The sequence below is a fragment of the Lytechinus pictus genome, chromosome 8, assembly GCF_037042905.1.
Source record: "Lytechinus pictus isolate F3 Inbred chromosome 8, Lp3.0, whole genome shotgun sequence".
NCBI classification, from domain to species: Eukaryota; Metazoa; Echinodermata; class Echinoidea; order Temnopleuroida; family Toxopneustidae; genus Lytechinus; species Lytechinus pictus.
In genome coordinates, this window is record NC_087252.1 from 18,391,682 (window position 1) to 18,412,567 (window position 20,886).

Below are 20,886 nucleotides of genomic sequence, written 5' to 3' on the forward strand. Positions count from 1 at the left end.
TAAACTGAGTCACAATGAATGATGGTATCAAAATTAATGATAAATTGCCAATTCATATTTCTAAACAGCTCTAGATTTTGTTTTTATTGTGTTGCCAATTTAGCTCATGTAATGATTAGCTGGTTCATGTAGGGAGGGCATCTCAAACTTTATTGGAAATGGTAACAATAAAAAAAAAGATAGCAAAATTTATTGAAAAATTGCCAATTCAAATATTTAACCCTATCTAGGGGGGGGGGGGGACTCCGAGGCCCCCTCCTCAACAAGTCGCGCGATATTTTCGCCGCGCAGAATTTTTTTGACCGCGCTGCTCACTGACTTTTTACTTTCAAGTCTTGCGCAACTTTTGAGACCAGTTTTGCGTCACCCGGGTACGCGGTTCTGAAATTACGCGACGTTATGTAAGTGCATGTCGGACCAAAAATTGCTCAAAAACGTGATTTTGTGTACAAAGTCAAGGTAAATTGTATTTTCAACCAAAAATCATATATGTATGATTATTTTTAGTTTTGCTGGTCTAAATGTATGTATTTTATGCTGTTTATGATCTTAGAAGAGTCCCCAATGAATTTCATTGAAAAAACAATGAAAAACAAAGAGTCCAAAAAACAAAGAAATACATAAGAAATTGCAAAAAACAATATAATACATAAGAAATTGATCTGATATCACAATTTTTTTCATGTAAACTTGCTAAGAACACCACAAAGAGTTTCTATGCCAAAAATTAGAACATTTGGAGCTTTATTTATGGAGTTAAAGGAAAAAGTATGATTTTGCATACTAATGGTAAGTCTGCGAATCGAACGTAGAAAACTCGTAGAAAACGAGATAATTGCACATAAATTAGCATAATTACTTAATAACAATTCGCATGAAATGAATTACTATACAATTTTGTAGATTATGTCCCAGAAAACCTGGGTGTTAATTTTCGGCGCGGTCGACGGCCGAGATCTCAAGGGGGGGGGGGGGGCCTGGGAGGCCCCCCCCCCCCCCGGCCATATGAACTCCCAAAATACCCCGGCCTAGATAGGGTTAAACAGTGACTTTGTTTTCATTGCATTGCCAATTTAGATTATGTACTGATGAGCTGGTTTATCCAGGGAGGGCACCGCAACCTGTACTGGGAATGAAAACCTTTTATTTTACTCAATTTTCTCTTCATAATCATATTCCGTGTGTGTTTGCTAGCTTTCAGGATAGAGAGATACTGCAAAAAGGCACTTCCTGTAGGCTGATTGAGTGAAATTATTACGATGTTCAGAGGGTACAAGACTAAGCGACTTATTTGTAGTTTCGCCAAACAAGCTGGCCAAATCATTTGAATTTCCATTCTTATCTCAACATTATGAACTACATCACTCTATTATTGTAATATAGATATTAGTATCGATGATTTATCTGTTTTCCAATGTTGCCTATTCATAGAGAATAGGGAAGTGTTCAATGTTTGACCGTTTTTGCCATGTATTATATGTACATATGTTGATAAGATGATAGAGGTTAAACAGAGAGACAATGCTAATTTCTGCATTATTTACATCAACTAAAGAAATAAAAAAAATGCATGCCTGTTTACTATGTGGATGCACATATTATGTATTACTATTATTGCTTGTTGAAATAAATCTACCGAAAATAATATTTCTTTTGGTGGTTGTGAATGCTGTTGTAAATGCATGTGTATTTTATCCCCCCTTTTTATTTGGGGGGGGGGGGGGGTAGGGGGATTTTCAATATAAGTAGGCGTACTTTAAAAATAGATCCATGTAATATTCATCTGTCAAATTAGTGAAAGGGGGGATAGTAAGGAGAGAAAATGCCATCAGATAGGAGAGGAAAGATATAAAGGGGGGGGGGGGGAGGAAGAAGAGGGATTGGGGAGAGATGGAGAGGGGGGGCAGATAATGACGGAGGTGGATGGAGAGAGAGATTTGAATCGGGGATCGTATAGTGTGAGATACACTTGTGGTGAGAGAAGGGGGATTTTTGTTTGTTTTTTATTTATTTATTCGATCATCCATCCATTAAATGGGAAAGACATAGTAAAAATATTGGACATGAGAAACAAACTCGAGCGATACGAAATAACGTATAACCTTATTGGATATAAAGCTCCGTCTATCAGGCCATGAAGTAAACACCTTTCTTTTGGGATGACGACCTGTATTTTCTTCATTATTTTAGAAGTAAGGGAATGGTAAACATTATCCATATACACAGTCCTAGTATATCCAATAGGATACCCCTCTAGGCCCTCTATATTTTCCTGTCAAGCCCGAGCTCCACCCAACCCCACGTGGTTATAAACCTTTCATCTTGCAAAGTCGGGGCCCCTAGATCCAGGCTAGGCGCATCTCGACGCGTCGGTCCCCTCCCCTTTTCATGGTTGGAATAGTCCATTATATATTGAGGGCTATGTACGAATATCTCGTACATGTGTCCGTAATTTTAGCCATATACATACGCATTTAAACACGAAATGATATCTAAAAATGATACTCTAAAAATATATATTATCTGTATGCTTTTTAAAGGAATATGTATATTTAATAATTGATAATAAAACCCATGTCTTCCCTCAAATGACGCAATGACACATTCCGGAAGTCCAGTTTCCCGCGAAATGTTTAAAGCCCCGCGAATTTTAATGAGCTATTCTTGCTATGCTATATATGTCAACAGAACTGTCACTGGCATTTCACTGATCACATTTTCCATGATAAATTTAGCCACAATTTTCTCATTTTCTTGTGCTCTTGAGTGTTCAAGGGACGATGGCACCAAATAAGAAGGTAAACACATTTATAAAAGTCAATTATATGGTAAATTATCTTATTTGTTATAATAAACTTGTAATCTTGTGCAAAACGTGTGGTGAGTATGTGAATGAAATGGTGCAGCTGAGTCATTGAGCTGAGACCCCTGAGTGCGGTTGCTCTTCTCTGCCTGCGCCGCCGGGCTCGACCCGCATCCATGTACGATACTAGTTACTACTCAGTCCGCGGCTAATCAAATTTTCAGCGTAGTCGAGACCTTTCGTTTAACTTTAGGCCCGGCCTAAATTAGTAATTTAGGGTAGCCTTCGGCTTCGGGCTCATGTTCCTACTTTAGTACTTAAAACAGAATACGAAAATTGGAACACCTGACATAGACATAGGCCCTAGGCCTAGGCCTATATTATACTATTAGTAGTCTAGGCCTACTTGTCTTAGTGACAATACCTGAACTTCTGAAGATGATTAAGTTAGGCCGATCTTCTTTATTCATTTTTGCCCAAACTGCCAAAAGTGTGCACTAGAGAATTGTCACTGTCGGCATTATTAAATAGGCTGATTTTTTTTCTGAAAAATAGCACAAATTTTGGGGCAATAATAAGTTAGCCAGCTTGAGAAGTTGAGGACTCTGATCTGCTGATGATATTTCTTAATATTTTTACATAGGCCTATAGGCCCTAGATCTAACTATCTAAGACTTAGTCTAGACTATACTTCTATAGGGGCCTAGATCTACTTTTAGTTTTACATCACGGACTGACGGAGCCTCACACGCTGGCATACTGCTTAGCCTTAGCCTAGGCATACATGCCTAAGGCTAAGCAAGACATGTAAACACGGATGGATTTTCCTAGGAAGTAGGAAATCCATCTTTAGAACTAAATCGCTTAGAATCTAAATTTGTTAATTGTTAAATAATGTTGGAATTTATTTTTTATTAGCCTTGAGGACTCTGTGATGATAATATTTAAAAATATTTTACATATATAGATCTAACAAAGGTCTAGGCCTACTTTTACATCACAGAGCATTGAAATGGTTGCCATATATGCATAGCCATAAGCGAGACTTGTCAACAAGGATGGATTTCCCTAGGAAATCCATATTTAGAGGGTGAAATCGGTTTGTTTCTCTTGATTTAATTTATCTATGAACCTAGTCTTGAGGACTCCATGATGATGTTTTGTTTTAATATTTTGACATATACTTCTTCATCATGGAGTCTTGAATCCCCGGCCATATATGTATAATAAGAGACCCATGTAAACAAAGATGGATTTCCTTAGGAAATCCATAAAGGGTGAAATCGGTTTGTCGGGTCCAATTTAATTTATATATGAACCTTGATGCGTCTAATGCATATAAAGGGATAAAAATTATTTCATTATAAATGGTAAAAATTAGACGTTTCTTACCAGTGCCACTTTTACCAGACCAATCTCCTGCAGATCCTCCGTTTGTCAACAAAACAAATACAATACAGCCTGACCCTTGAACCGCTTCGTTATGACGTACATCCGATTAGCGATGCCGTTTTGAAGAACAATTTATAGATAAAAATTATTATTTTACAAATACTAAAATTTAATACGTGATTATAAATAATTAGCATACTATTATTAATTATTTGTAATCACGTATTAAATTTAAGTATTTGTGAAATAATAATTTTTATCTATAAATTGTTCTTCAAAACGGCATCGCTAATCGGATGTACGTCATAACGAAGCGGTTCAAGGGTCAGGCTGTATTGTATTTGCTTTGTTGACAAACGGATCTAGGGATCTGCAGGAGATCGGTCTGGTAAGAAACGTCTAATTTTTACCATATATAATGAAATAATTTTTATTACTTTATATGCATTAGGTGCATCAAGGTTCATAGATAAATAAAATTCGACCCTTCAAACCGATTTCACCCTCTAACTATGGAATTCCTAGGGAAATCCATCTCTGTTTACATGGGTCTCTTATACATATATGGCCGGGGGGTTCAAGACTCAATGATGAAGAAGTGTATGTCAAAATATAAAAAAAAAACATCATGGAGTCCTCAAGACTACTATGAACCTTCACACGCCTTACCCTAACCCTACATATCGAAGCTTGGTCATAACGAAGCGGTTCAAGGGTCAAGCCTATTTGCGGTGTTTGCAAATGGATCGAGGGATCTACACGAGATCGGTCTGGTAAGAAACCTCTCACTTTTCATATTTATACGAACATATTTTTAAATAAAATCAAGAGAAACAAACCAATTTCACTCTATAAATATGGATTTCCTAGGAATCTAGGGAAATCCATCCTTGTTGACAAGTCTCGCTTATGCATGGCAACCATTTGAAGGCTCCGTGATGTAAAAGTATGTGTAAAAATATTTAAAATATCACAGAGTCCTCAAGGCTAGGATTTTATTTATCTAGAAGAGTATAGGCCTACACCTTCATACGCCCATTGCGTATGAAGGTGTGAAAAATCTCGTAGTAAAAATATGAAAAATTAGAGGTTTCTTACCAGACCGATCTCGTGTAGATCCCTCTATCCTTTCATAAACACCAAAAATACAATAGGCTTGACCTTTGAACCACTTCGTTTATGACTTAGCTTCGATGAGCGATGTTACAAAATGCCGTTTTAAAGAACAATTTTATAGATAAAAATTATTATTCATTTAATTTTGAATATAAATAGTCATTATTATTGTCAATGCTCAAACTCTGTGCCAAGGATCTATCTCAAATATCACACAGCGATCACTTTACCTGTGATATTTGAGCAGTGAGCGAAAAACTAACTGAGGGCCTTACATGAATTTACCCTAGGGCTTCACTTCCCCCACTCTCCCCCACATGTAACCTGTAAGTGGTTAAGACTTAAACCCCTACTCCCCTATCTATGTACTTTCAGAATGACACGGGTTTATCTGCCATGTTCACGGAAGATCTCTTCGCTGGCGAGGACATCGATGAGGAGACTTATGAGGAAAGGAGACGGAAGAATATCAAAGAGAACCAAGAAATGGTAAGAACTTAATTTTACCTCTCCCCATCCATGTGAATGTAATGATAAACTACCGGTACCTTAACCCCTCCCAAAAAAATGAAAGAAATGGAAAGAAGTTTAAAATTTGGGGTATGCTGAGATGTAGATAAGAGATGGATCTATATGTTGTTTAATGGTGATCTTACACAGCCTTCATACAACTCTGCAAAACCTACAAAGTACCTGTTATCTCCATTATAGTCTCCATCATTTTCATGAAACAACGAGCTTAGATATCCAAGCTTATGGAAGAAAATACAAGATAGAGAGAAAGATCCTAATGATTACCTCAACATAACAAGCCACTTATAATTATCTTCAATATTCTTTGTTATGTGAGTATTATAATATTACTATTTTATAGAGAACTTTGCAATTGATTCAGATTAGAATTTGAAATTGATCTAAACTCGGGCAGTCGAGACCGATTTAAATCAGTTGCAATGCTTTCTAAGAAGGGTCAGAGGGGCACATACGTATTAATTTTTTACAAAGCTTTAGTAGCTATCACTAGAGAACATTTTTTAATGATTGATTGCATGGACTACAAATTTATTTTGAAAATCAAGTGTACGATTAATCGCTAACCTTTATGTGTTACAGGTACTTGATATTTCTCAAACCCATTTTAAATGATTCATAAAATGTTGGAATTAATTTTGTGATGATATTTCATGGCTTGATTGGTGTGTTTTCTCATTAGCTTACCAAATTGCTTGCAGAGATCAAGGACATGCCCGGTCTTCCTGACTTGCCCATGTTCAGACAAGCACCAGTACCCAAGGTAGGTCTTATGGGGCTCTTTACCAATTCACAAGAAAAAAAAAATGATAACCTGTGATGAACTTTTATTCTTCAAATTAGCAACAATGTCATTTTTCTGTCATTTCCTCCTTTTTACAGGTATTACCTCCATGAATAAGAAAGATGGGAATTGTCATATTGTGTATATTATGTTAAACATCATTGATTTTGACTAATTTCATATTGCCATATACATTATAAAGAGAATAAAGCCATCAAGATGTAAGTTGCAGAAGTATAGTAGCCTACCTGTTTTTTCTAATATGGCACCGAGATATGCATTTCCCTTAGGAAAGGCTGGATAATTCCGCTCAAACTCTGGAGGTAATTATATGTGAAATAGCTTGTTTTAATCAATATTCCTCTCTTTTTTAAAATCCTACTTGTGTGTCTTCTTGCAGAAGTCTCCCAAGCCAGTCAAATCCAAGCGATCCTTGGACATTCACAGGATGAGCCCGTTGAGAAGGAATCCTTCACGTCATGCCAGGTACACCCCCTCCAAGGATTCACCCAGCAGCAGGACAAGGTCATCCTCAAGAATACAGAGGAAGAGAGAAGAGGAGGGAGATGATGTATTTCCCATGATGCCTGGTCAGGTATGTGCAAGGCTATAGTGAAACCAGTGTATAAAGACTACCCCATGGAGGCAAGAAGAGTTGTCTTTATTTGCGTGGTCTTTCTGGACTGGTTCCTGTAATTCAATGAAACCTGTATTAGAATATAACCAAAGGTAAACAAGAAATTTTTTTTATGAGCAGGTGGACTTTATGAACAGATGGTCTTTATGTACTGGTTCTTGAATTATTTTCTCATTTATATGCTGGAATACTGAGTTTTACCTTATGGAAAATTGGCCTTGCCAGAAAAAAGTCTAAATTTAAGGCCCAAATGATGCTTATGAGTCAGGTAGATGATTTATTTGCACTAGTCGAGGCTCTGAGCAATTGTAATTCTTTCCAAATATATGAACATAAAAAAAAATAGACTGTTATATCTGTGTAAATCTATGTCAAAGTCAAGTCAGTTTTTTTTTGCAAGTTTCACCTTGAGAGATTTCAAAGTTTGCTTGGGAACTTGTTACTGTGTCACAAGGATTTCAATTCTGGATGGTGATAAATAGATTTTATTTCTTTGAACTAATTGAGTTGCTGTTTTGTCTTACCACAGAAACTAGTCATCAAGTTTGGGCCATCACCAGCAAGTCGTAAACGTCATCTTTCTGATGGTGAATCTGATGTAGAGAGCAGAGGAGATGAGTTTGAAATCTTTGAGGTAAGTCTTATAAATGTATGTCACAGAATTTTGGTTCTGTGACATACTCACTTTGTGTCTCTATTGCAATATCATTCGATTTTGGAGATCATTCGATGTTTTTCACAGAGAAATGGTGATATTCATCATTATCTTCATCAACAGCGGCATCATCATCATCCTCGTTATCATCAACAAAATCATCATCATCACTATCACCATCATCATCGCCACCATCATAATCATCGTATTCATCACCATCATCATTACCACCATCATCAACATCAACAATATCATCATCACCATCATCATCACCATCAACATTCATCATCAACAATAACAAAATCATAAAAAACATGATTATCAACGACATCATCATCATCATATTCATCACCACCACCATCTTCATCATCTCCAACATCATCATCATCATGCTGTTTCTTAACCTCTGCTCCAGACCCTCTCTACAAGTATTGGCGCCACTTTTGAATCTGTACCTTCTTACTCTTTTGATAATGACTGCAGACTGTACATTTCTCTTCAATTTTCTCTCTGTTAAAGACAAGTTCTTAAGGCCTTCATTGTCTGTAATATGACACAATTCTTCAGTAGTATTATGATAATTGATTTTAATACAGGATGAGCTTCCTTTAGAGGAGGAGAATGCTGGGAAGGTTGATGATGGAGACAGCGACGGGGAATATGAGTTGCCGACGCCTACCAAAAAGAGACGTGCCCCTACCCATGATGCACCGCGTCACCCTGATGACATCACAGAGGAAGAACTCAAAATGGTTGCAGACTCTGTGAAGGATAAGAGATATGACTCAGTCTATGTAAGTCAAAATTTTGAAGAGACGTTCCAGTGATTTTTGTTGACCGTTGTTTTAAGCTGCTAAAATTCCCTGACAAAGCAATGCAGTAAAGAGTAGCCAGGAGATATTATTTTCATAAGTACACAAAATATACCAGGCTATTAGAAAGAAAAGTTGGGAATTATTTAACCAAGAATGGACAGGGAGTTACTATTTCCTCTGAGCAAAATTAGAAATATTGCCTGTTCATCCGAGGATGAATAATTCCCACTAATCCGTCCAATAGAACTGCTTGGTATATCTGATTTATATCCATTCTTTAAAGTTCATTCAACTTCTTTGATTGCTGGATATGGTTATTGTCATCCTGTGTGTACTCGACCACATTGGAAGGGGTGGTTGCAGGCAAAATTTTATTTTTCATTTTCAGGGACTACTTTCACAAACTACTGGCTATAAAATCTAAAGCAGCAAGGAATGCTCTGTTGTCCATGTTCTTTTGTTCTTGGTTCTTTTAGTTTGATGTAAGTTCTTAATATTATGCATTTATCAGTGATTGAAGTAAACAGTGAAAATGATTAATTTCCTTTTTTCCACTTTCAGGGTAGCACCTGCCATCAGTGTCGTCAGAAGACCAACGACATGAAGACAATCTGTCGCTCTGCAACCTGTTTTGGGGTCAGAGGTCAATTCTGTGGACCTTGCCTGAGGAATCGCTACGGAGAGGATGCAAGAGAGGCGCTGCTAGATGCGGTAAGCAAAAACCAATTTCAAATAAAAAAGGATGGCCTTTTTTCTTTATTGTTTTCCATAGAACAACAAGGACCTTTATGTCATTATAAATGAAAAATATTAAGGAATACAATTCTCTTACACATATTCTTTTATATATTTTGGTCATGATTTACAATATTATGTTACATGTAGGAATGAAAGAGCACTAACGATGACTAAATCATAAAACAATTCATATATAACCTTCGTTTCCTTAGAAATTTCTCACATTTTTTTCCCACAAAATATACCTTTCAACATCAGAATGTCTTTCTACGTACCCTTTAAAGGTGATGAAACTTTCGTTCATCATTCATCTTCATTTTGTGGATGTGAAAGCGGGATATAAGGATAGTATTCAAAGCACAAATATTAAATGATCTTACTCCAAATGAACACAATTGTAAACAAATATTTGAGAGTTCGGTATGCCTTTGTATAACTTTGTTCAAATTTTTTTCCTGTCAAGATTTAAATACTTTACCAGAAGTTCTACAAACTGAAACCATTATGAAAATGCTGGTCTTATAGCAATCTAGTTACCTAACAAACTCAAAGAAATGGTTTAGTGACACTTTGATTGTTCATGGACTTCAAAATTGAACATAAAGTATTCATAAGTATTCATTCTTCGATACCAAAATACCCTACATGTAAAACATCTATTTTGTTTTGTTTATTCCACCATAAACAATTTATTTCAAATCAAGACATAGAAATATACCCATATCAATGATGCGGTTTCCACAAGAATGAAAGGGAGTCATATATTTCTGATATAAAGTTCAAGTTTGAAGTTGAAAATCCATCTAGTTTTGTTGTGACACCATTTGAAAAATCGTGTTGCTTGGAAATAAGACACCTATTAAAAAAAAATGCCTTGTTTTCAAGATTCAAGATTCTTTTATTGGTCAATGTATGCATACCGGTACAAAGAAATTTGGTTTCCAATGGCTTTAACAATAAGTATACACAAAGATGAAAAGTACAATACATCATAACAATATTGAATTGATGCACATGAACAATCAATATAGACCTACATGTAAATTATTAATAACCGTCTGCAACTACCCTTAATAGGTAAGAATCTTGTACTACCATGTTTTAATTTTTTCTTTGTTTGATTTACAGAATTGGACTTGCCCACCATGCAGAGGAAATTGTAACTGCAGCTTCTGTCGCAAGAAACAGGGTCGCCATGCAACAGGGATCCTTATTCATCTTGCTAAGCATCATGGGTACCGTAGTGTCAAGGACTTCCTAGAAAGGTAAGAGATATAATAATAATAATGGTATTTTATTTCAAGACTGTTCGCAGCAAGAGCTGAATTGTACAGAACTTTTACATAAAAACAATATAAAACATATCAGTATCAAAATAGAATTGTACAAATATACAAAGCACAAAAAAATATACAATCATTAATACTTTGGGGGTTAATTTAAATAAACAGAATATTTTCAACTAATTGTAAAGACTATAAGTAATTGCAGAAGTTTCAAAATTTGCTTGAGATATAGTATACGAGAAAGCGGAATGGAAGGATTTATGATGATAGAGGGATATTAAGGAATAAAAAAAAATGTATGTGAAAAGAGTGAACTGGTACTAGACAACACCATTTTAAGGCAATGCGCATGTGTCGCGTTCTCGCCTTTGACGACTATCAGAATTGAGAAACCTACTACCTTCATTCTGCGGTTCTCTAATAATCAAGGTCGACGTGCACGCAAGTGACATTATTACAACTGTTCAGGCTCAGCCTGAAGATCGATTCTTATGGAATCCTTCCCCCAAAAACACCGGTTTTCAGTGGCATTTCACAAAATTAATGTGAGTTGAACGATGGATTCTTTTTATCATATTTGAAATTGTTGTTTCAACTCTGAAATGTATATTGGCATATCTCCTAAAATATATGTGAAAATTAATTAAAGCAATGTGGAAGAGCAAGTGTGTTCAAGGCTTGTGATGTGATGGTACGCTGTATCCTCCCGGTTCCTGGCCAGCTCACTATCATACTGCTTCATGTTTACTTTCTGTGGATGTATGCATATGTACGCATAGAGTCAGCAAAATCTGAAATAATTGTATATGTAGTGAACATTGGCAGTTGATGATGTTGACATGCACGATTAGTCGACTGGTGCACCGTTCTCATTCGCTGATTCTAAAGCTCCTTATTGCATGAGTCTAGACCTGCCAAGAGCAATGGTGTTACGTGATAGAAAAGAGAAATCATTATTGAGTCGATATGATTGATCACATCGGGTCCTGATGGATGTGACCAGAACACCAAATGGAAATAAAAAGTAAAAAAAGGTTTAGATCTAATAAATTATTCATATCACAATTTCATCATGAAATTATATTTCAAACCTGAAATGCATGGAATGGAACTAAGGAGAGAATATCTATATCCATAACATTTAGAATTTCTCTCCCATTTTCCTTTGTTCTTTTAATGCAGTGTTGGAAGAAAGTGAGGCTATCCCACTCCACACCACTGCGCAGATGTCATTATGGCAGGGAACAAATACTATTTGCTGATGTAAAGTGTTTTGAATGTTTAATGCTATGGGGCATGGTAAAAGGATGAATGTTGCCAATTTAATGAGGATGAAAACCCTTAGATCGAGTTATCAAAACAGAAAAAAAATCAAAGAATATAATTAATGAAACTATAAGATCAATGGGACAAACAATAAGAGCATCATGAGCATTTTAATGTTTAAATCAGTAATGCAACGGAGACCCTCCCATTGGTAATGCGACCAAAACTTGTGATGTCACAGAAGTACACCTCTCCCCTTTGTACTCTGAAAATATTCTTCAAAACATTCATTTTTGTCTCACCTGCATAGCAGAGTGAGACTATAGGCGCCGCTTTTCCGACGGCGGCGGCGACGGCGGCGGCGGCGTCAACACCAAATCTTAACCTAAGGTTAAGTTTTTGAAATGTCATCATAACTTAGAAAATATATGGACCTAGTTCATGAAACTTATACATAAGGTTAATCAAGTATCACTGAACATCCTGCATGAGTTTCACGTCACATGACCAAGGTCAAAGGTCATTTAGGGTCAATGAACTTTGGCCAAATTGGGGTATTTGTTGAATTACAGCCATAAATTTGAAAGTGTGTTGGTCTAGTTCATAAAACTTGGACATAATAGTAATCAAGTATCACTGAACATCCTGTGCGAGTTTCAGGTCACATGATCAAGGTCAAAGGTCATGTAAGGTCAAAGAACTTTGGCCACGTTGGGGGTATTTGTTGAATTGCCATCATAACTTTGAAAGTTTATGGATCTGATTCATGAAACTTGGACATAATAGTAATCAAGTATTACTGAACATCCTGTGCAAGTTTCAGGTCACATGATCAAGGTCAAAGGTCATTTAGGGTCAATGAACTTTGGCCAAATTGGGGTATTTGTTGAATTACAGCCATAAATTTGAAAGTGTGTTGGTCTAGTTCATAAAACTTGGACATAATAGTAATCAAGTATCACTGAACATCCTGTGCGAGTTTCAGGTCACATGATCAAGGTCAAAGGTCATGTAAGGTCAAAGAACTTTGGCCACGTTGGGGGTATTTGTTGAATTGCCATCATATCTCTATAAGTGTATTGGTCTAGTTCATAAAACGTGGAAATAAGAGTAACCAAGTATCACTGAACATCTTGTGCGAGTTATAGTAGTTTTCAAAATCAGCACTGCTGCTATATTGAATCGCGTGATGCAGGTGAGACGGCCAGAGGCATTCCACTTGTTGTTCATTCTATGATAGTGCAAACTCTCTGCCCTTTGTTTATTTGATGGAATCTCTGTAACATGTCCGCTCACAAAAAAAATCTTGGATAGGCTTGTTAGGTATTGAATGTAGTAAAGTAATCAGGGAGTTGTACAAATGTGACGTAACACATGCCAATGTGAGGACGTCCATATCCTTCGTGGTAACATTCTTTCATGGCTCTTTTATTTGTTCAATTTTTCTCAAACTTTTAATTGATTTATCTCTGAGTTTTTCTTCTTTCTCACAAGCTAACTTCCCCGGGGCCCACATTATACTTTAAAAGAATAAAGAGAGCAAATTTGAAACAGTTTGAAAACAATACACAGACTGACCACTTTCCAAGGGAGAATGGACATTAACATTGAATGAAAGCAAAAACTTCACAGCTTGCCCCTTCTGCTTTTTGAAATGGGGAACGGTCCTATTAACATCAGGGGGGTGTTTCACAAAGATTATGTATGACTTAGAGTCGCACTTAAATGCGTAGTTGCGGGCGGTATAAAAGGCACGACCGCATTGGTCAGATCATGCCAAGAAGACGTGCATTACTGCGTATTGATCAATAAGATTGCTCGTTGCATATCATGTACGCGGAGGAGCTGTGGTGTAGTGGTTCTGACTCTCGCCTTGTAAACAGAGCGTCATGTGTTCGAATCCCACCACGGTCTGGCGTTCTTTGGCAAGGCGTTAATCCACACTTTGCCACTCTCGACCCAGGTGCTAAATGGGTACCCGGTAGGATGTGAAAGTCATTGTAGCTTGTCCAGTACTGTGTGCGCCTCACCGGCGACTGACTGGAACACTCCCAAGGGAGTGGAGGATGTGCACACATTGTGTGCGGGAAAGACTGATTAAAGGAGAATGAAACTCTTGGAGCAAGTTAGCTTTTGTGAAAGCAGAAAAATCAAAGAATAAGATAACTTTGAGTAAAATAGGACTAGCAATAAAAGAGTTATGAGCATTTGAATGTCGAGATCACTAATGCTATGGAGATCCCCCCATTGGCAATGCGACCAAGATCTGTGATGTCACACACGTACAACTCTCCCATTCGGACACTGAAAATATACCCCAAAACATCTCTTTTTGCTCATTTTAATCATATGACAAACGATTCATCAATGATATAATGTTGTGAAACCTCTGTACTTGTCATCTCATAAAGAAAACACATAACCTTGTGATAGACTCTATAAAAGTGAGAATATAAGTGAAATAAGTACTAAAGTAATGAGGGAGTTGTACGTGTGTGATATCACAGATCTTGGTCGCATTGCCGATGGGAGGATCTACATGGCACTAGTGATCTCAATATTCAAATGCTCATAACTTTTTTATTATTCATTCAATCTTCCTCAAACTTTCAACAATATGTTTCTTTGATTTTTCTCTTTGATATGGATTCAGCTAGTTTCAAGGGTTTCATTCTCCTTTAAATCTGATGACCGGGGTAATAATATATCTGTAAAGCGCTTAGACATGTCGTTCCGATGTATTAAGCGCTATATAAAAGCGGATTATTATTATTACGCGTCAGCATTTAAGTGCGACTCTCAATCATACTTAATCTTTGTGAGACGTGCCCCTGGTGGGTGTTTCATAAAGCTGCTTGTAAAGTAACATGCACTTTAGGTATGACTGGAACATGCTCTGGGTGCTATATCGTCTCCATAAGGTTACATCACCAAAAGGGATGGTCACCAGTCGTGCGTACAGTCATTCGTAACTTGAAAGAAAAAAGCTGTGTGAAATGGTCCCCTAGTATATATGTAAAAAGCATTTGGAAGAATTTTATTGTTTGTATCTCAGAACATGATAATCAAAAGTGCCTAAATCTTTAGTGTTGTAAAGTCTATTTTGAATGTACATACATTTAATGTTTAAAGCTTTGTACTAATACGTCTGAAAATCATATCATTGTTTGTATTCTGTTATTCTAACATTATATTGCATACTAATGAACTTGTGAATAGTATAACAATGCTGAGAAACCATTTTTACCATTTACATAGACATATATACTCATGTGGAGACTTTGCCTTTTTTAAAGTATTAAATAAAAGATGAAAATATGTATTTGTTGTATTCCTTCAATACTGGAAGCCTGTTGCACGAGCAGATGCGTTGAACATCCAACTGAATGAAATCATTCCAAATTCCCAAATGCCAGCTTTTGATTGGTTGAAAATCAAATTATTTTTTATCTTTTAATTTGAATTTGATTGCAGCTGTATATGCATCAGGGCCTCGGATTATTTGTACTTGTAAATTAGTTTTAATTGCAACTGTATAGGCTTTGTGATTAGGTGGCCTGCCTGCCCGGTCGCATATTTTTCTTCCCCAAATACGATAACAGGGTTCCTACAGTAATGAACAATTTTGGAAAATCCTGGAAAAATTTGTGGTCATTGAAAGTCAGGGAATTTGGAAAATTTGTGAAAAGTCATGGAATTGCATTTACCTCTTGGCTATGGCAGCTTTCCAGTTTGTCGTGTCTCGCAACTCTAATACTCTGTGATAATACCTGCTATTTTAATTGATGTTAATGATTTCCATTTTTCCCAGTTTTGTGACATCCCAAATGCTACATAACTCCCACCACGTCACGGGAAGTCATGGAAAGCAGCAATTTAGTCATGGAAAAGTCATGGAATTCTGTTTTCAAATTTCTGTGGGAACCCTGGATTAGGGCTAATTAACAAGGTACCCATCAAATAGGGTTTGTTTATTATTTAGTTAGACTACGCCTCATGAATATTCAGTGACCCAGGATATAGCGTTTTTTCCAACGCATCGATCAGCTTGACTGGTGTGGTGCAAGTGTTAAAATCAAACGATGCACTATTATGAGTTTATTGCAGTCAAGACCATTGAATACAGGTTTGAGTTTCGCCTTTAACAATTATATTTTACAGTTCTCTTTCTTTATTATAAATTGAAGAAAGACTCTAATAAAAAGGCAAAGCCGAGATTTGTATAGTCTGATTCAAAGCCTCCAAAACAATGTTAGCTCATATCGGAAGTGGGGAAAAATACGCTGCAGGCTTGGGCTGTACAGTCCAGTCTGCTTATATAACGGACAAGCATCAACACTAATGTTTGCTTTTATACCATGCTTGCTTTATTTTGTTCACAATGCCAAATGTAAGAATGTTAATGTTCTATTTTTTGCCATTTATAGCTTTCATGATTAAATGAGTTCATTTATTTTATATGTTTTATTCGGTGCTTGAATGCTTTTTACAGATCATTCCTATTTTGATGCTATATATAGTGGTCCATCGGTAGATTATCAGATTTATTTTTTGCAGAAATTTGCCAATTGCCTGGATGTGATTAAGCTTAAAATTGATGCTGATGGCTAGTTTATGGTATTCCTTGTACTACTTTATGGCAATCAATTTTACCATCTCTTGACACCAGACACATAGTGCCTTTACTTTAAATTTATAAGGCATCATGGTTACACAAATGATTCTTGAATGAAATAAAGAAGTCTAACATTCATTTTCATGTGAGTGGTTGAAAGAACTGACAATTTTATATTTGCAAAATATGTTTGAAATATTTTTTTTTAATTTGGAAAATTAATGAAAATTAATGGGAAAAAAATCTAATATAGTGCTATACTTTGTCAATTTTTATCATATTAGGAATAATCTGTAATGGAAATGTGTATTCAAAATGAATTTACAACTGCGTTCCATCTGATGTTATATTTACCAAGTCAATTCCATGTTTTCAGTCTGTTTATACATGTTAGTGAATCTCATTCGTCAATGTCACTTTGACCATGCAGCTGCTATTCTTGATAAGGGTACTTATATTTGCCAAATGTACCAATTTTATCTTGCATTTTATTGTGCCAAAAGCTTTTTGATATAGGATTGTAAATAAGTTTTGCCACAGAATGTTTCAAAATAAATTTTAACAAAACTACTTCTACTTTTCATGTAGCTTGTGTTTTGTTTAATCTAAATAATGTTCATTAATAAGACATGGATTGTAACAAGACATGATCTTATGAGAATCAATGTTAGTTGGAGAAGAAAATGGGAAGGTGGACAGTAAGGATGATAGATAGCAAAAGAGAGAAAGGTGGAGTGGGAGAGGAGAGAGAAGGAGATGAATGAGAAGAAGAAGGAGGAGAAAAAGAAGAAGAAAAAGGAGGAGGAGAAGAAAAGGAGAAGGATGAGAAGAAGAAAAAGAAGGACGAGGAGAAGAAGAGGGAGGAGGATTAGAAGAAGAAGAAGAACAGGTGGAACGCCTCTGGCAGTCTCGCCTGCATTACGCGATTTAATATAACAGCAGTGCTAACTTTGAAAACTACTATTAAATAATCATTCACAAAAACACCATTCATATAATGACATAATACCACGTTCATTGACCATAAATGACATTTGAACGGTGACTTAAGACTTGTCAACTACACCCATGTCCACATTTCATTCACTCTATCCATAAAGTTTCAAAGTTATGATGGCAATTCAACAATTACCCCAACATGGCCTAAGTTTATTGACCTTAACTGACCTTTGACCTTGGTTTTGTGACCTGAAACTCACAGGGGATGTTCAGTGATACTTGATTACTCTTATATCCCAAGTTGTATGAACTAGATCCATAAACTGTCAGAGTTAGGATGGTAATTCAACAAATACCCCTAACACGGCCAAAGTTCATTGACCTTTAATGACCTTTGACCATGGTCATGTGACCTGAAACTCGTACAGGATGCTCAGTGATACTTGATTACTCTTATGTCCAAGTTTTATGAACTAGATCCATAAACTTTCAGAGTTAGGATGGTAATTTAACAAATATCCCCAACACGGCCAAAGTTCATTGACCTTAAATGACCATTGACCATGGTGATGTGACCTGAAACTCGCACAGGATATTCAGTGGTACTTGATTAACCTAATGTCCAAGTTTCATGAACTAGATCCATAAATTTTCAAAGTTATGATGGTAATTCAACAAATACCCCCAACTTGGCCAAAGTTCATTGACCCTAAATGACCTTTGACCTTGGTCACGTGACCTGAAACTCAGGCAGGATGTTCACTAATACTTGATTAACCTTATGCCCAAGTTTCATGAACTAGGTCCATATACTTTCTAAGTTATGATGTCATTTCAAAAACTTAACCTTCGGTTAAGATTTTGAAAATAATTCTCCCAACATGGTCTAAGTTCATTGACCCTAAATGACATTTGACCTTGGTCATGTGACCTGAAACTCAGGCAGGATATTCAGTAATACTTGATTAAGCTTATGTCCAAGTTTCATGAACTAGGTCTATATACTTTCTAAGTTATGATGTAATTTCAAAAACTTAACCTTAGGTTAAGATTTGATGTTGACGCCGCCGCCGCCGCCGCCGCCGTCGCCGTCGGAAAAGCGGCGCCTATAGTCTCGCTCTGCTATGCAGGCGAGACAAAAAGGAGGAGAAGAAGAAGAAAAAAAGTACAAGAAGGAGAAGAAAAAAGGAAGAGGAGAAGAAGAAAGAGGAGAAGGAGGAGCAGAAGAAGAAGAAAAAAAGAACAAGGAGGAGGAGGAGGAGAAGGAGGAGAAGAAGGAAGAAGAGGAAGAAGAAGAAAGAGAGATAGAGGAGGGGGGAAGCTGAATAGGTGTGACAGACTAGGTTAATATGTGCGTTTTGGAGAGGGGTGGGGTTAGATGGGGGTAAGCTCTGGTAAGAGAAAGTAAGTGTGTGTATGTGGGGGTAGGAGGCTGCACAAGTAGGAGCATGCAGGTATATGGATCTTGTGTTGATATTTACTTGTTTGTTTGCACGTTCGTTTATTTATTTGTTTTTCCACCCGTCCATTTCCTTTTCTGTTCGGGGGGGGGGGGGGGGTTGGGGGTGACCAATACATGTTTCATTGAAACAAGCAAGTTACAAGTAGTAGAGGGGAGGGGCTGAAACCTCCATTGGTAATCCCAATGTTGAGTAAAATTGGACTTGAATGACGGACGGATCTATAGATTACGAAAACATAACATACAAAAAGAAAAATGGTCCCTTCAACTGATATACTAGGACCGATTCCCTCATGAATTCTGTGGTCCATACTCCAAAGTACGCAATTGTAAAGTCGACATGAATATTGAGACTATTAATCTTGTCGATTATCGTTTCTATAGATATATCAATATTTATTTGTGCGTCAACAATTAACATGATACGTTAATGAACACTTCAAGTCAGTGATTAAACACATGGAGTGGTATTTGAATAGCACTGGTTTAGTGAAATCTGGGTTAACTTCAAGATCAGACTTTTGTGGAATGCCAACTATCAAATCATTCACTAATTAACCTTAATTCTTACCCTGCCTCAAAAATTTGTCAAATTAATTTAGTCGTGAAATGGACATAATATGAAAATACAACTTTTTAAAAACAATTGAATGAAACCGATGGCATTCATTTCAGAAGCTTTTAGAAAAAGATGGATGGAAATATCAAAAAAAGTCCTGGAAAATATAGAAAAACATAATAATTTACCCCTCCCAATAACTAATCGCATAGGGAGTGCACCATTTATTTTACCACCCTTCTAAATGTCACTTCATTAGTATTCTTTATCCCGGATTATAATATGAAATAAGTGGAGAACAAACATGATAAATGAGAATTGAAATTCAACATAGTGCATAAAAGGAGATTGAAACCAACAAGAGTCCTAAAAATGGCTTATCTTCAGTTCATAAAAAAAAGCTTTAGATCGCGATCGCATGATTGATCTAGTGCACGTAGTACCTAGTCTTGATGTAGAAATAAAGCTATAAGACACTTAAAACTTCAGCCTTAAGGACAAGCCCCTCCCCCCGACTGGCGTGCAGATGTGGGAGCTGGGGGTTGAGATACCACATTTCGTGGGTATTTTTCTAGACTCATTCAGCAACTCCTGGGAGAAATGAGATTGATCGGTTGAGTCATGCATGAGTAATCAAAGATTGAATTAACAATGACATATTTTTTAAAGTCACAATAGTCGTTTTTTTGGATTGTGTAAGTACAAAGTTGTTTTTTGGGTGAGTTCTATGGTGCTAATGCCGTTTCACTTTCCATGATTTAGCCACACCACACAAAATTTTGATAACGTATGTTCATGGTTGAGTGAGCACATTTTATTGTGACATATCATTATCGGGGTTATTGGTAGTATCCTTTATAACTAAAAAACATGTTATATTGACAAATGTTCCTGGCGCCCCTCCCCCATTTTCTCGGTCCCCTCCCCATTTTCAAAATCTGGATCCACCACTGATTTGTCCATAAATCCAACTGATCCTGAGAAATTGAAAGGAAAAGAATGCATAACTATATGTAGTGTAAAGAGTATTAATTCCCAATTTTTTAAGTGTGCTCGCTCAACCATGAATGAAAGTGTGTTGTTATTAAGTCACATTTGTAACTGAATTTGCCCCATTATTCTTTTAATAAACCCTTAAAATGAGTACGTGACACTAAAAATGCAATTTCCCCCTTTGATGCGTGCTCAGTCATCGATATAAACAAATCGATTTCATTTCTGCACATAGGTTCATAAAAATTACTGCCATATGACATTGCAAAAGACAGCTTTGAAAAAAAGTTCCACC

General features: G+C 36.5%; 1 protein-coding gene across 1 annotated transcript; it reads left to right on the forward strand.

Annotated features, from left to right (window-relative positions):
* Positions 1–2,666: 2,666 nt before the first annotated feature.
* On the forward strand, positions 2,667–12,113 carry LOC129266747 (cell division cycle-associated protein 7-like). Its single transcript, XM_054904560.2, has 9 exons — positions 2,667–2,798; positions 5,687–5,800; positions 6,525–6,605; positions 7,027–7,221; positions 7,793–7,897; positions 8,515–8,712; positions 9,295–9,444; positions 10,600–10,736; positions 11,940–12,113. The coding sequence occupies exons 1-9, from the start codon at positions 2,781–2,783 to the stop codon at positions 11,953–11,955; spliced, it is 1,014 nt and encodes a 337-aa protein (XP_054760535.2). The 5' UTR covers positions 2,667–2,780; the 3' UTR covers positions 11,956–12,113.
* The last annotated feature ends 8,773 nt before the right edge of the window (positions 12,114–20,886 follow it).